General features: G+C 45.2%; 3 protein-coding genes across 4 annotated transcripts; 1 reads left to right on the top strand and 2 right to left on the bottom strand.

Annotated features, from left to right (window-relative positions):
- The first annotated feature begins 7,052 nt into the window (after positions 1-7,052).
- LOC9637657 lies at positions 7,053-8,939 on the top strand. The gene is made up of 2 exons (XM_024663455.1): positions 7,053-7,345; positions 7,405-8,939. Exons 1-2 carry the CDS (start codon positions 7,117-7,119, stop codon positions 8,844-8,846), a joined length of 1,671 nt encoding a protein of 556 aa, XP_024519223.1. The 5' UTR covers positions 7,053-7,116; the 3' UTR covers positions 8,847-8,939.
- An 82-nt stretch (positions 8,940-9,021) lies between these two features.
- On the bottom strand, positions 9,022-11,496 carry LOC9637656 (uridylate kinase). 2 transcript variants are annotated; one of them, XM_002989650.2, is made up of 10 exons: positions 11,228-11,496; positions 11,039-11,159; positions 10,921-10,974; positions 10,757-10,848; positions 10,471-10,697; positions 10,226-10,402; positions 9,853-10,145; positions 9,684-9,789; positions 9,314-9,599; positions 9,022-9,259 (listed from the first exon to the last, which is right to left on the bottom strand). In XM_002989650.2, the coding sequence occupies exons 1-7, from the start codon at positions 11,419-11,421 to the stop codon at positions 10,006-10,008; spliced, it is 1,005 nt and encodes a 334-aa protein (XP_002989696.2). In that variant the 5' UTR covers positions 11,422-11,496; the 3' UTR covers positions 9,022-9,259; positions 9,314-9,599; positions 9,684-9,789; positions 9,853-10,005. The 2 variants fall into 2 exon arrangements, with proteins under 2 accessions (XP_002989696.2, XP_024519226.1); XM_024663458.1 differs by having other exon boundaries at positions 9,022-9,248.
- Positions 11,464-14,023, bottom strand: LOC112342131 (pentatricopeptide repeat-containing protein At4g13650-like). The gene is made up of 2 exons (XM_024663450.1): positions 13,935-14,023; positions 11,464-13,857 (listed from the first exon to the last, which is right to left on the bottom strand). The coding sequence occupies exons 1-2, from the start codon at positions 13,953-13,955 to the stop codon at positions 11,494-11,496; spliced, it is 2,385 nt and encodes a 794-aa protein (XP_024519218.1). The 5' UTR covers positions 13,956-14,023; the 3' UTR covers positions 11,464-11,493.
- Between the last annotated feature and the right edge of the window lie 332 nt (positions 14,024-14,355).

Below are 14,355 nucleotides of genomic sequence, written 5' to 3'. Positions count from 1 at the left end.
AGAACAAGATGAACTCAATTCGGCATCTTAGTGCATTTGCACAAAACCCACAACTGATGATCTAGAGGAATCAAGAGAGGCATAAATTTGGAGGGTGGGGTCTAACTTAACTCTCCCTTAAGTGAAAGAAAATGAAAATTTTCTTAAAAAGGGTAAAAAAAATTTGAAACAATGAATGCAAGAAATTTTAAAATGGAAAAGCTTAAAATTTTTGACAATTCTTCTCTTGTCCTTGATCTTTTTGCTAAGCAATGGGGATGGTTGCAGCAGTTCTAAGATTTCTCAACTATGTTAAATAGGTAATGATTTTGCCCTTAGGTTATCCTCTAAAACAAAACCAATATGAAAGATCAGTAAGTAGGTGTTAAAAGAGCAAGATGGAAGCTTTATTTTGTTCTCTGTAAAAATGTACTATAAATAAAGCAGTAGCATATCATGGTCTTTTTCAAAATGCCCTTAAATGTTACGTTGAAATTACCCAAATTCTATACAATAGAATATTCTTGAAGAATATTCTTTCTCTCCCTAAAGGATGAATGAATATATTGGCACGGCACTTTTCTACAATTATGGGGCGTGTGTTGGTGCTGCATGAAAAGAAACATTTTCTTATTGGTTCAGAAAGAATATTTTATGCATGAAATTGAATATTCTCCAAGTGAAATGCATATTTGGCATGTGAAATTTATAGATTCTTAAAGGATATTCCTCATAATTATGGTGACCATGGCTATATAAATAGTACCTTCACATTCATCGTATTTGAAATTTTTCATAACCCCAAAATTTCTCAAATTCATTCTTATACCATATAGCCCCTCTTCTAATTCAAACTGATAAAAGCTTGTTAGCATTATTCAAGTTTAGCAAGGTAGAAAGAGTGATTTCAGATTGTTAGTGACATGGATAGGGTGACATGGATGACACACATGAATAGCAAGTGAATCCACTATTAAAAGTATATCAAAATGCAATTATAATAAATATCATGTATCATTCACAACATATGAAACCACTAATATTAATGAAATCTTACAAATTCAATAACTATTCATAGGGAATTGATAGAGTATAAGATTTTTTTTTTGGTTTGCCTAAGCAAATCTATAGAGGACTGAGATGGTAGTGGATATACCTAAGATATGTTTGAATATTCTAGGATATTCTACCATCTTATTCATTTAGATTAATTTTGTATTTATAATTTATAAACTTTTTAAAACCCTTTCTAGTATATTCTTTTTTATTCTATCATCTAATGGTTGATATGCAATAAGACTAATCTTGTGTTTATAAATTACTAACATGCTTATAATTTAAAAAATTATTTAATCAATTAAATTGATAAGTAAACCAAGTGTTATTACATGCAACATATTTATTTTAGTGTACCTGAACAAGCATTTCAATGCTTGTCCAGCATTTCATTTCATGGCAGCAGCACAAGCGTGGGCAGCCAGGTGCGAGTAGACTAAGTGCTGACTTGGACAACAAGGTGTATCCACCGAGCAAGCAATACCAGCTTGAGCACAAGGGACGTTGTGGTGTGCAAGGAGGCAGCAAGTGACGACCTTAGCATGCTCTGGTGACTGGGAAATGTGAGCTGGGGCCTCTCCTTCACAAGATGCTACAGGCGGGGAAATTCTAGTTTGAACACAGACTTGTGTTCTTCCCAGGAGTTTGAGAGGCAAGTACGAGAAGGAGCACAACTCGGCTGTGTTGGCCTGGGATAATCCTCACTGCTGTCCTGGTTTTCCATTGCAATAACCTATTAGCCTCGTCCTGACCAGTGCCAAATCCTTTCTGTCCAGGAACCTAAATGGATGGACAAAAACTACAAGCTAGTAATAGTAAGACCTGGAGTGAATCAAAGGCCTTGGAAACCAGCGACAATAGTCGTCCAGGTCCTGCGTGCACAGACCATGACAACATTAGCTCCAGAGCAACATCTTTATGTAGTAACGGGTCCACTTAGTCTTATTGATATTCCAAAGAATGTAGAAACTAGGAATGCTCCAAATGCCCATGCATGAGATTTGTCATAGAAAAGTGAAGACATACATCGTACTTTAGAACAAAACGCACTCAATATACATTCATACGTACTAGTATTTTAGAACCCTGGATCAACTCCTCGAGACCGCCTTCTTCTGCATCCGCTTGGAGAGGGCTACCATCAGCTGAAGCACTTTGTCTTGGTTCCCATCTTCCCACCCGCAGAATGTGTTGTACAGATCGACAGCGTTCCCAGCGAGCCAGCTGAGGTTGTCCCTGCCAATGCGGCGCCCTGCGCAGTTGTTTCGGCATTCCCGTACATGAAACTCAGCCAAACCATCATGGATCAAACAGGGTACGGTGGCCACATTGCGGCTGGCGGCGACCCTGCGGCTGGTGGCGATGCTGGGGCTGGCGGTGATGGCGGCGACGCTGGGGTTGGAGGCGACCCTGCGGCTGGTGGCGACGCTGGGGCTGGCGGCGATGGCGGCGACGCTGTGGCTGGCAGCAGCGCTGCCGCTGGTGGCAATGCTGGGGCTGGCGGCGACCCTGCGGCTGAAGCTGGCAGCGCCAAGTGCTGTGGGAGCAAGATTTGCAGGTCCTGCTTGTCGTCCCGCCAGCCACTCCTGGAAGATGTCAGCGCACCAGTCAGGAAGGGGAGGATACGGGCCTGGTTCCATTTCGGAGAGAAGCTGGAGGATGCAGCCCTGCAAACCTTGGTCGCTCTCGCCGCCCCGTTCGTCCATCGCGGCTCGGGTGACCTAGATTTTCGTTCTATAAAGTCCTATTCAGACATACAACTTTTATCTCCCGTTATAGCAAATACAATTTAAAGGCAGTACCTTTGATTAATCAATGGTTAAGAGCACAATTAAGTAGGTTTAGTTCTTAGTAAACAAGTACTTCCTCCTGGAAAAAAATAGAATTACATATTAAAATAAGTTTAAATCACGCTTTTGTTGAATGCTTAATGCTCCAAATGAAGGAAAAGCTGGGTTAAGAAAATTTAGCTATTCTTATGGAAATAATTTCTTTAAAGGATTTCATCCCCAACAAAGAAAATTATTTGGATTTTTTTTTAAATTAAAAGGAACTATCAATATTATTAAGTATAATTATTAAAATAATTATATAGTTAAAACATTATAAAACATGAAAAATATTTTAAATGATAAAATCTTGCACAACACTTGATTTTCTTATCCATTTCTAATTTAATCTAATATTTGTATTAATTTTATTATTAAGAATAATTATAATAATTAATAATCTTGTATTTATAATTTAAAAACATGTTGGTCAACATGGCAACATGTTTGCCAATGGTAAACATAGCAACTTAAATACTTTTCATTTGTTTCCTAACCACATACACCACCTTTACCCCTTAAATTCATTAAGTATTTTAATGGTTTAAAACTTAGCCCTTCTTTAATCTTAAGGGTTTCGCTTAAAGTACTTTTAATTCACATTCATAAAATAAATAAAGCCCTTAAATAAAGCCTTGTTGATTTAGAACCTTCTACTCACCTCAAGTACTGCGAGGGGACGGATCCACTCACGCAGCCACCTCCCACCCGCACAAGGCATGGGGATGGCCATGCTACCACCAGATCAAAGGTATGCCGATGATGCCAGGACCAATGCACGACACAGCCAGCGGCGATGCTGCGGACCACTCAGACGAGCACATGCTCGCCCCAGGCGGAATGTCTCTCGGAAGGCCTCGATCTTGGGAGCCCCAGAGGGAGGAAGATCCGGCAAGATCACCCCGGGACCTCCACAGCATGTCTTCTAGTCCAAGTCTCGGTTTCTAGTCTCATAGCTATTGTCTCAATCTCTCACAATCCTATGGATGCAAAGTGTCCAAGTATAGATGGAGGTTTGTTTCTTTTTATTTCCGTGGTGATCTACTCACTGTATAACAGGTTTGGTGCAAAACCATCAAAGAGGTGATGCAAGTCTATAGTGCGTTGGACAATGGATAGAGGACAATCACAATCTCTACTGCAGTATTTGTTCAGAAGTACGTTCGACTGCCATAAAAGGATCAACACCAACACAAAATTATGGTTTGGCAAGAAACGAAATTTCTCTTTATGCAAGACGACTGTAGAGACTTTGGCTATGAAGAATTGTCGCTTGGCACTCCAGTCTGTGACAAGTGCATTGGCACAATCTGACTGGAATGCAAACTACGCACCCCCATAATGCGGTCTATGATCCGGTTGCAATGATGAAAGGCTAAGATGGTTGATACTGCTATAATGCAAAGTCTAGATCTCTATCAGCCTCCAAAAAAGGATGCAAACATCAAGGCTATGGTACAGTTAATTCTTGGGTATGTCTCTCTAGGTTGTTGCAATTGTGGTCAAAGGAGTCGTCAAGTTCCTTGGCTTGATCTCTCCTTCATGGTTTGGTCGTGTCCAGCTTGACTACCAATCAAGCGCTGCTCTACTTGTTGCACATCGCTTATTTCCAGTCTCTATTGTCCAGGTGGGAATTCATATGATGTCTCTTAAATTGATCCTTAACTTTCAAATGTCTCCTCTGGCAGATCAATTTTTCCACTGGCTTCATCCACAAATCCCTCTTTGAGTCTCATGGCATTGGTCTTATTTCCACTGGTGACATATGGAAGGTGATTCATATCCCATCAAGATCGTGGGAGCTGGGAGGGTGCAAGTGCTTTGCAACTGGAAATGAAGTTTTTCATGAAAGAATAGTGAAAATCAATGCTAAACAAAATTCTCCCCATGCACAAAGTTTCTACTTTAATCAGGATGTTCCATTCCTTTTACCAATATTTAATGTAAAATATTTAATGAAATGGAAGAGGTGAAGAATACTTTTATGAATTTTTTATATTTTCAAGTTTAAAAGGAACATGAGTACGATGTTAACCTTTTTTTCAACTTTTTTGATAATCCTTTTTGTGAAGTTGATGAAATGTTTTATTTATTAACATTCAGTAAACTCTTTGGGATAAAATTTCTGTGTGATAAAACAATATATCCCAAAACTTATATTTATAAAAGTATTTTATAATATAACTATATTCAAAAACTATAGGCTTACAATAATATAGGCTTACAATAATCCTATAAAATATAATAACTTATATTTTTAAAACAATTATATAATATAACTATATTCAAAAACTATAGGCTTACAATACTATAGGCTTACAATAATAACACCTATATAACTTCAAAGAAAAACTATCAACATTTTCATAGATCATTATAATATTTTCTGTAATTTTTCATTAGCTAAAAGTAATATATTTTTATAAATATAGTTTTTGTGATATATTAATTTATCACATAAAACTTTATCATAAAATCTTCTATCTTAAAATACAAACTAAACTTTTTAGAACATGATCTGGAGTGTTATCAATCATTTTTCAAGAAAAATATTATTATTTATTATTTTTAATTAATTAATTATATTATTAATTTAAATATTTAAAATAGCATTGAAACATTATTAGATATTTTACTATATTTTCTAAAATTATTTAAATATAGTTTAAATATATTATTATTATACTCTTTGATTAAATTTTTAAGATTTTTAATTTTAAAATTATGAAGGGTAAGGCTAGTTTTTCATGATTCACCAGTACTATAATACATATTTATTTTTCAAAGTTTTTTAAAAAGTAAATTGGGAATGAATATACTATATTTGAGTCATTGTAAAGCTTATATACATATATACACACACACACACACACACACACACACACACATATATATATATATATATATGATATTTTAATATCATTTTAATATTTTCAAATGCTTAAAAGGAATATGACTATCATGTTTAACTTGTTCTTCAATGTATTTGGTAATATGACTTCTTTTATAATATTTAAAAAATATTTTTATTATTAAGATTTAATAATTTTTTTGAGCTATATTATTTCATCACACATCATTATAATAATGTTTCTTTTTTAAGATTTACACTATTTTGGAAGGGTAGCACCCAATTTTATTTGGTGAATTTCTATTAACACCTTTTTAAAAAACTTTTTAATTTACTTTTTAATGCAATTTATAATAAAATATCTTTTATTATTTAGTTTTTTTTTTGTTTAAAATTTTTCTAACATTTTGAAGTTGCATTCACTTTTTTTTTTGAGTCTTTGGACAATATAAAAATGTTAAGTGTGACATTTTAAAATAATTCTTCTATATATAAATTTAAAATTCAATGAAATTAACATTCATTAGTTTACAGTGATAAATGATCTAGTAGATGTTTTTCTAGTTTGAAGCTCTCATTTTCTCATTCCATCTTTGATGTTGTATTAGGCTTTGAAGGAAGTTCAAAGAGATAAAGTTCGTTGCAATGAAGAAAAAGCTGAGGTGGTTGACATTGTTGTAATGCACAGTCTGGATCATCTGGGAGTTGATTTCATTGACGTGCTTCTCTATCAGCAAAAAGGATGCAAACATCAAGGCTATGGTAAAGCAGATTCTTGGGGTATGTCTCTCTAGGTTGTTGCAATTGCAAAACTTGTGGTGAGAGGAGGAGTCGTCAAGTTCCTTGGCTTGATCTCTCCTTCGGTCTAGAAAATAGTGAGTGTGCATAGCTTATTTCCAGTCTCTATCATCCAGGTGGGAATTCATACAATGTCTCTCAACTTGATCCTTAACTTTCAAATGTCTCCTCTGGCAGATCAATCTTTCCACTGGCTTCATGCCGCAAATTCCTCTTCGAGTCTCATGGCATTGGTCTTATTTCCAGTGGTGGCATATGGAAGGTAAACACACTTGATTCGTATCCCATCAAGATCGTGGGAGCTGGGAGTGCTTTGCAACTGGAAACGAAGTTTTTCATGAAAGAACAGCGAAAATCTTTGCTAAAGAAGATTCTCCCCATGCACAAAGTTTCTACTTTAATCAGGATGCTCCATTCTTTTAACGTAAAAAAAATCGAGGAAAGAAATGGAAGAGAGGAAAAGAAGAGGAAGCCAGCCTTCCATTGCCGCGTCTTTCAACATCCCCTCGCCATTCCGCGCTGACCGACGGCTGGCAGTCACTGTGGTTGGAATCCTAGGGCACGCCACATTCCGTCTAGCTTTGAAATAGCTCCAATAGAAACATGTCCTCTTCGCCCAGCAGAGTAGCCGCGCTTGGAAGATTTGGGGCCGCCAGCGCCGCGACAACAATGAAGAAAATCTCCCCCGCTATGCCGCCATCGCCCAAGAAGTGGAGATGGGGAGGACCATCGCTCTCGTCGCCCAGGATTGGATCGTTTCTTCTCGTCTTCTTGGTGCTCTCCCTCCTCGCCCTCAATCTGGAGACCATCTTCCCCTTCTACTATCAATCAGGTGGGTCGATCGATCGCTCTTCCTCTCTGTGTTGCGCTGACCATGGGCGATGCTAGCAGATGATGATGTCAGCTCGAGAGTGGAGCTCCACCGCGATTTGCAATGGCCCAGCGCCAGCTACTTCACAATGGAGCACCACCCGCGCGATCGTGGCAGTCGCCACAACCATCACCGTCGCGAGCTCAAGAATCCATACCAGGAAGAGGAGCGAAGCAGCGGGCACAGCGTGCTCTTGCCCGGGAGGTTGGGGGGCACTGGCGATGAGATCTTCCTGTGCGATCGCTCCCATCCTCGCTCGGATGTGTGCTACCTCAAGGGCGATGTCCGGATGGACTCGCGCTCCTCGTCCTTCGTGCTCGTGGCCAAGAACGCGAGCACGCGGCTGGGCGAGGAGAGAATCAAGCCATACACGAGGAAGTGGGAGCAGAGCTGTATGGACATCGTTCACGAGGTGAGAGTCCGCGCGGTTCCATCGCCATCGCCCCAAGAAGACGATCAACACGAAGGAGAACACAGACAAGGCGAAGAACACGAGGGGGCCGAGCGGAGATGCGATGTCTACCACTCTGTTCCAGCGGTGGTGTTCACCACCGGCGGCTACACCGGCAATGTGTACCACGAATTCCACGATGGATTGATCCCGCTCTACATCACATCCCAGCACCTCAATCGCGAGGTGGTGTTCGTGGGAGTGGAGCTCCACAACTGGTGGCTCACCAAGTATGGCGACGTGATCGCCCAGATGAGCAATCACCCCGTCATCGATTTCGATCGCGACGAGCGCATCCACTGCTTCCCGGAGGTGACAGTCGGCCTCCACATCCACGACGAGATGGCCATCGAGCCATCGCTCATGCCGGGCAACCAGACCATCGTGGATTTCCGCAACCTCCTCGACGCCGCGTATCAGGAGGAGCTGGCTCAAGCTCCGGAGCCACCGCCACCATCGCCAGCGTCTTCGATCGGCCAGCCCAGGCTGACAATCATCGCCAGGAACGACACGCGCGTCATCCTCAACCTGGACGAGATCGTGGGCATGGCTCGGGAGCTGGGCTTCTGGGTGGAGATTCGCAAGCCCGATCGGACGAGCGAGCTCAAGAGGATCTACCGCGCACTGAATTCCAGCGACGTTCTGCTGGGCGTCCACGGCGCCGCCATGACCCACTTCCTCTTCATGCGCCCTGGATCGGTGTTCATCCAGGTGGTGCCGCTGGGAACCAAGTGGGCCGCCGCCGCCTACTACGGCCAGCCCGCGCAGAAGCTCGGCCTCGACTACATCGGCTACGAGATCGAGGCCAGCGAGAGCTCGCTGAGCGACAGGTATGACGAGAACGACACGGTTCTCACCGATCCGGCCAAGATCAGCACGCAGGGATGGGCCGTCGTCAAGGAGATCTACTTGGAGGGCCAGAATGTGAGGCTCTCTTTGCCGCGATTCAAGAGGACTTTGCTGGATGCCCGGAGGAAAGCCATGGCCTTTCGGCTGCGACAAAGGTGGTGAGCAAAGCAGCGAGAGTGAGTGAGTGAGATTCTTTCCCATACTTTTTTTTCTCTTCCCGAGGAGTATGAATCGCGTTTCGCGTGGTGTACAGTATAGGCAGTCATGAATTTTTTTTCCGTGATCTCTCTTGCAAAGACGAGAGAGCTCACACCACACTTCACACCAATCAAGCCAATTGCTAGAACAGGAACGAACGCCTGTTCGAGTTTGGTTGTTCTTGCGTGTTGGACGAATCTCTCGTTTCGTTTTCGTTGTCCAGAACAGAAGCGATGGAGAGAAACACGGCTTTGCTTCACTGTATCCGCCTGGATTCCTCTTTCTCGCTCACATGCTACGAATCCTCGATTACGCATGAGAAATCAAGGCTTGCGGTACAATCCAAACCGAACAGCTCTGGCCAGACTTTGCAGCACCTCCAACAACGAATGAAAAAGGTCAAAGAAAACAAACAAAAACCAGTAACTTACAGAACTGAGGATAGGAAATTCCCGGGAGCAACAAGCCGACAAGGAGAGATGGCTCCCCACCACTGGCTCGGCTTCGTTCGTTGCTGCCAGAGCCTTGGGCTCTTCCTCGTTCTGTCTCCTTGTCCGAGTGCCACATCTCCGCGGTAATCTCGCTGCTTTGACCTTCACCGCTCGCTCCACGTAAAGCAAGAGCTGTTTGTTTAGCTGATGCATCCTGTGATGGACTGCTGCTGCACGACCGATGCATTGATTGAGTGGTCCGTTTAAACTGGATCCGAGAAGTCATCTGGGCACACATGAGCACATTAAACTAGCAGCCTTTTAAAAGGAGGATAAGTTCTCGCAAAAGGAAAGGAGGGAGGGAGCTTACTTTTTTTACTTTGCAGCGCGGAGCATCCGAGAAGAAAAGCAGCGGCTGAATGGACGAATGACCCGAAACTCTGGCGAGAGCCATGTTCTATCGTCTCGTGGGGCTGCTGTAAAGTTCAGTCGGAAAGAGATATGAAAATCTCGAGGAATTAATTTCAGAAGTTGCTTACTTGAAGCACGTTGTCAACGTGCTAACCAGAAAAACGCGGCCTCGGAGGAAGAATCACACGCACAAGTGGTCAACCTTCGTGCAAAAGCAACGTCGTTCTTCTTCTCATTACAAACAGATTGAAGAACATCTGCAAGAGCGACAAGGAAATAGCTTATGTAACCTGCTGAAGATCGGAAAGCCGGTCTAACTCGGAGACCACCGAGCTTCCAATGTGGTCTACAAGAGTTCCAATCCGGTCGCCACTAAGAGCCTTGGAGATGTTTCCAGGCTTGTTCAGATCGAAAACCACCACTGCACAGAATCAACATCTGGTCAGACAAGACGAGAGAACAAAACAGAAAAGCGCAAAACAAAGAAAAGGACATTCCGACCTGGTATGCTGTTCTCTTGGCAGAGTGTTATAGCAGTGAGATCCATGACGTTGAGGCCCATGGCTGCCACTTGACGGTAAGAGACATGATCCAAGAGCCTGGCGCAGGAGTTCTTCCTGGGATCACAGTCGTAGACACCCTCCACATTCGTTGCTTTGAGCACAACTTGAGCATTTACTGCCAAGGACAAGCCAAGGGAATCAGTGAGGCATGCTGTTCGTCTGTGGGATCACGAGCCTACTTACTCTCGGCGGCTCGAAGCGCTGCAGCGGTATCAGTTGTGAAAAATGGATTGCCCGTGCCAGCACCAAAAATGACGACTCTGCCTTTCTCCAAATGCCTCATTGCCCTCCTCCTTATGTAAGGTTCGGCCACCTCTGCCATTCGATACGCGGTCTGGACACGAGTAGGCACTCCAACACTCTCGAGCGACGCTTGCAAGAAAATCGCATTCATGACTGTGGCCATCATCCTGCATGCAAGAAAAGAAAAATATCTGTTTTCATTATAAACATGAAGAAGAATTCATACCCGATATGATCTGCCGAGGCACGATCGAGTCCACTGGCACCGGCCCAGTTTGCTCCCCGGAAAAAATTCCCACCGCCTACAACCATGGCAATCTGGATGCAAACAAAGAGGATTAAAGAATTCCTTGGGAACTGGAATCGAGAAAACCAAGTAACGGCAGTTACCTCAATGCCAAGACGAGACATTGAAGCAATCTCTCTTGCAATCGACATGGTCAGCTAAAGAGGAAAAAAAAAAAAACGGTCATTCCAAGCCAGCATTAGCTACATTTTCTTGCAATACCTTTGGATCGATGTTCTGCGTGCCATCTCCCGCCAAAGCCTCACCGCTAACCTTAAGAAGCACTCTTTGCCATCGAGGCTTGGTCTTGCCGACCATCACCATATCGTAAATCCCCGGAAGCCTAGAACCGAGCAAAATCCCCGCCAAGATTGTCGATTTCCATTCCAAGAACGCACAAAATGGACATACCTGTCATCTCCGGGCGACGCGCCGCTGCTCACCGCGTCGGTCGAGACCCTGGCATCGATCGACCTCATCAGCATCATTCTTGGACGCCTTCCTCCCGGGAGCGAAATCCGGCTCCTGGAAACGAATGTAGCAGCGGAAGACGAAGATGAAGAGAGAGGAATGGAGGAAGCGATGGCGCCTAGAGCATTTTCCATCCCTACAAAGGCATCGAAATGCCCTAAAACCCTAAACCCGTGAGAGAGAAGAAGATATTTTAATCTAGAACCCTAGGAGCGTCTATGTCGAATCACATTGGAGAGAAGAACATAGGGGGCGGAATTCGCAGGATCTAGCGCTACTGCTATGGAGGCCGATTGCTCGGCAATGCCTCGATCCGAGTGGGTTGTGGAGGCGCTGAGCAAGCTCGTCCAATCCATGGAATCCGGCACGAATGGCATGGTGTTCATGAGCTCCTCTGCCTGTCGGAGCCTCCCACACCGCCCGAGAAGATCGATCACGCAGCCATAGTGCTCGCTGGTGGCCGCGATCTGGAATTCGCCCACCATGTCCACGAAGCAATCGCGAGATCGAGCCAGGAGCCCCGAGTGGGTCAAGGAATTGAGCAAGCAAACAAACGTCGTCCCGTCGGGATCCACTCCCAGCTGTGCCATCTCCGTGAAGAACAGCAGTGCTTGGTTGTGGCGATGGCGATCATGCCCGGTCTGGGCGTATGCTCCAAGCATGGAATTCCACGCTGCGAGGCTCACGCCCTTCTTCGCCATGGAATCAAACACGGCTCGAGCATCGCTCAGGCACCCGGCCTTGGCGAACATATGGATCATCGCCACTCCAATCCATTCGTAGCAATCCATTTCTTCCATGTAGCAGCTAGAGATGAATCTGTGGAGTTTGTGAGCGTGAGTGGAGCTCTGGCACGATCCGGCAATCGTAGCCATCACGGTCTCGTTGGGCCGCATTCCCTCGATCTCCATGCACCGCACAAGCCCAATCGATTCCTCCAAATGCCCGTGCTGGGCAAATCCAGCAACAATGGCGTTCCAGGCGACAAGATCTCTTTCTCGAATCCCCTGAAACACTTCCAGTGCTTTCTCCACTGCGCCCAATCTGGAGTACATGCTAACTATCGCGGTGGCGACGACGATATCGCGATCGAAGCCACAAGCCACAGCTCGATCGTGGAGCTGGGTGCCCGTTTGTAGATCCTCGCAAGCTCCCAGCAAGCTGATGAAGCTCACCTCGTCAGCTCTCACTCCTTGGCAATCCATCCTCGGGAGAATTCCCATGGCTTCCCGGGGGCAATCGTTCTGTGCCAGTGCTCCAGCCATGGCATTCCAAGCGCTCACCTCCTCTGTTCTTCCGACGAGCTTGATCTTCGCAAAGCTGGATCGCGCATCGTCGGTGCTGCCACAGCTGCCATACATGTTCACGAGAAGAGTTCCAACCACGAGATCGCTTTCTAGCTCGAGAGCTGCGATCCAGCGATGGATTTCTCGACCATCTTCCAAGTTCTCGAGCTCGCTACACGCTTCCACCAGATTGATCAGCGTCACCTTGTTGGGTTTCATCGCGCTGCGTTTCATCCTCTTGAAGAGATCCAGCGCTTCCATCGCCCGACCATGCTGGACGTACTGCGTGAGCATCGCATTGTAAGTCGCCAGTCCCGGATCACCCAAGCGTTCGAAAACCTCCACGGCACGATCGAGCTCTCCAGATCGCCCATGCATGCTTAGCAGCGCGCTTCCAACGACTGGATTGTCCTGGTAGCCGGAATCCATCACTCGATCGTGGAGAAGCTCTCTGTCTCTGGGCGATTCATCGTTTAACCCGCAAGCGCCCAGCACGAGAACGAAGGTCACGCCCACGAATCTCACGCCCTCGAGATCCATGACCCGCGAGAGCTCCATCGCTCGCTGGAACTCCCCACACTGAGAGAAAGACCCGATCATCGCATTCCACGATATCACATCCTTGATATCCATGGAGGAGAAGATCGCCCAGGATCTCTCGCTGCTACCACAGTTCCCATACATGGTTATCAGCGAGTTCATGGTGGCGAGATCAGTGTCGAGACCGATGCCTCGAGCTCGCTCGTGGATGTTCTTGGCGACGTCGAGATCCATGCACACGGCCGCAAAGCCAAGGAGGGTGGCGGAGGTCTCTCGGACGCCTTCCAGCTGCATCATCCGGAAGAATCCCAGCGCCAGAAAGAAATCCCCGTGCTGCGCTGCCGCCGAGATCATGGCATTGAAGCAAACGCTGTCTCGAGCTCGCAATCTCTGGAACACTCGCGTCGCGGCCTCGAGGCTCCCACACTTGGAGTACGTGTTGACGAGCGCGGTGCCCAGCACCACCTCGGTTTCCAGCGCCATCTCCGAGCACGAGTCGACGATCCTCTGGTGCACGGCCTCCAGCTCCGCGAGATCTCCCAGACCGGCACAAGCGGTGAGAACGTTGATGAAAGTTATCCTCGAGGGTGGACAACGCATCTCCCAGAAGAGAACAATGGCCTCCTTGTAATGCCCATTCTGGGCATACGCAGCGATCATGATGTTCCACGAGAAAACATTTGTTCTTTCCATAGCATCAAATGTGGACTTTGCGTCGGCGATGCTCCCACACTTGCCATACATCTGGAGCACCAAATTCATGAGAAATATGTCTTGACAAGTGTGTTGAGCGAGCATGATCTTTTGGTGAATGGATCTACCTTGCGGAAGTGACCCCGCATCTCGACACTGGCGCAGGGTCGTAGCGTAAGAGCTCCTCACGGCCTCCATATACTCCTATAGCAATCCATAGATTTCCCAAAACATTTGCAAATGTGATCCAAGAAGAACGGACCCAAAGAAGCTTTGATTTGACAAACAGTAGATGCTAGTGGAGCAGCAGCGGCAGCCCCTCAGATCATGCAACACTTCGAAAGACCCCTGCCGCCAAGGGGAAGCACAAATCCGCCATAGCTGGGTTGAAGAAGCCGGAATTTTCACTACTTCAGCTGACATCAACCGTGGCCCATTCTGTGCGGGAATGGCGACGCGATGCTGGAAGACGCGGCGCTTTCTCTTCCATTACGTTAGCGTTAGCTAAATGTCGTTTAAAAAAAGTAAAAAACTTTCCTTTGCGAGCTA

This window comes from Selaginella moellendorffii, unplaced genomic scaffold (assembly GCF_000143415.4).
Source record: "Selaginella moellendorffii unplaced genomic scaffold, v1.0 SELMOscaffold_100, whole genome shotgun sequence".
Classification (NCBI taxonomy): domain Eukaryota; kingdom Viridiplantae; phylum Streptophyta; class Lycopodiopsida; order Selaginellales; family Selaginellaceae; genus Selaginella; species Selaginella moellendorffii.
The sequence above is the reverse complement of the archived record's forward strand: the minus strand, read 5'-3'. Positions and strand labels throughout refer to the sequence as shown.

Bases quoted from the DNA above. Each gene is read 5' to 3' on its own strand.
- LOC9637656 (XM_002989650.2), bottom strand. From the start codon at position 11,421: ATGGAAAATGCTCTAGGCGCCATCGCTTCCTCCATTCCTCTCTCTTCA. The intron at 11,160-11,227 runs GTATGTCCATTT...GCTCGGTTCTAG, and splicing joins GCGTCGCCCGGAGATGACAG to GCTTCCGGGGATTTACGATA. The intron at 10,849-10,920 runs GTAACTGCCGTT...GTTTGCATCCAG, and splicing joins TGTCTCGTCTTGGCATTGAG to ATTGCCATGGTTGTAGGCGG.
- LOC112342131 (XM_024663450.1), bottom strand. From the start codon at position 13,955: ATGCGGGGTCACTTCCGCAAG. The intron at 13,858-13,934 runs GTAGATCCATTC...TTGGTGCTCCAG, and splicing joins TGCGGGGTCACTTCCGCAAG to ATGTATGGCAAGTGTGGGAG.
- LOC9637657 (XM_024663455.1), top strand. From the start codon at position 7,117: ATGTCCTCTTCGCCCAGCAGAGTAGCCGCGCTTGGAAGATTTGGGGCC. The intron at 7,346-7,404 runs GTGGGTCGATCG...CGATGCTAGCAG, and splicing joins CCCCTTCTACTATCAATCAG to ATGATGATGTCAGCTCGAGA.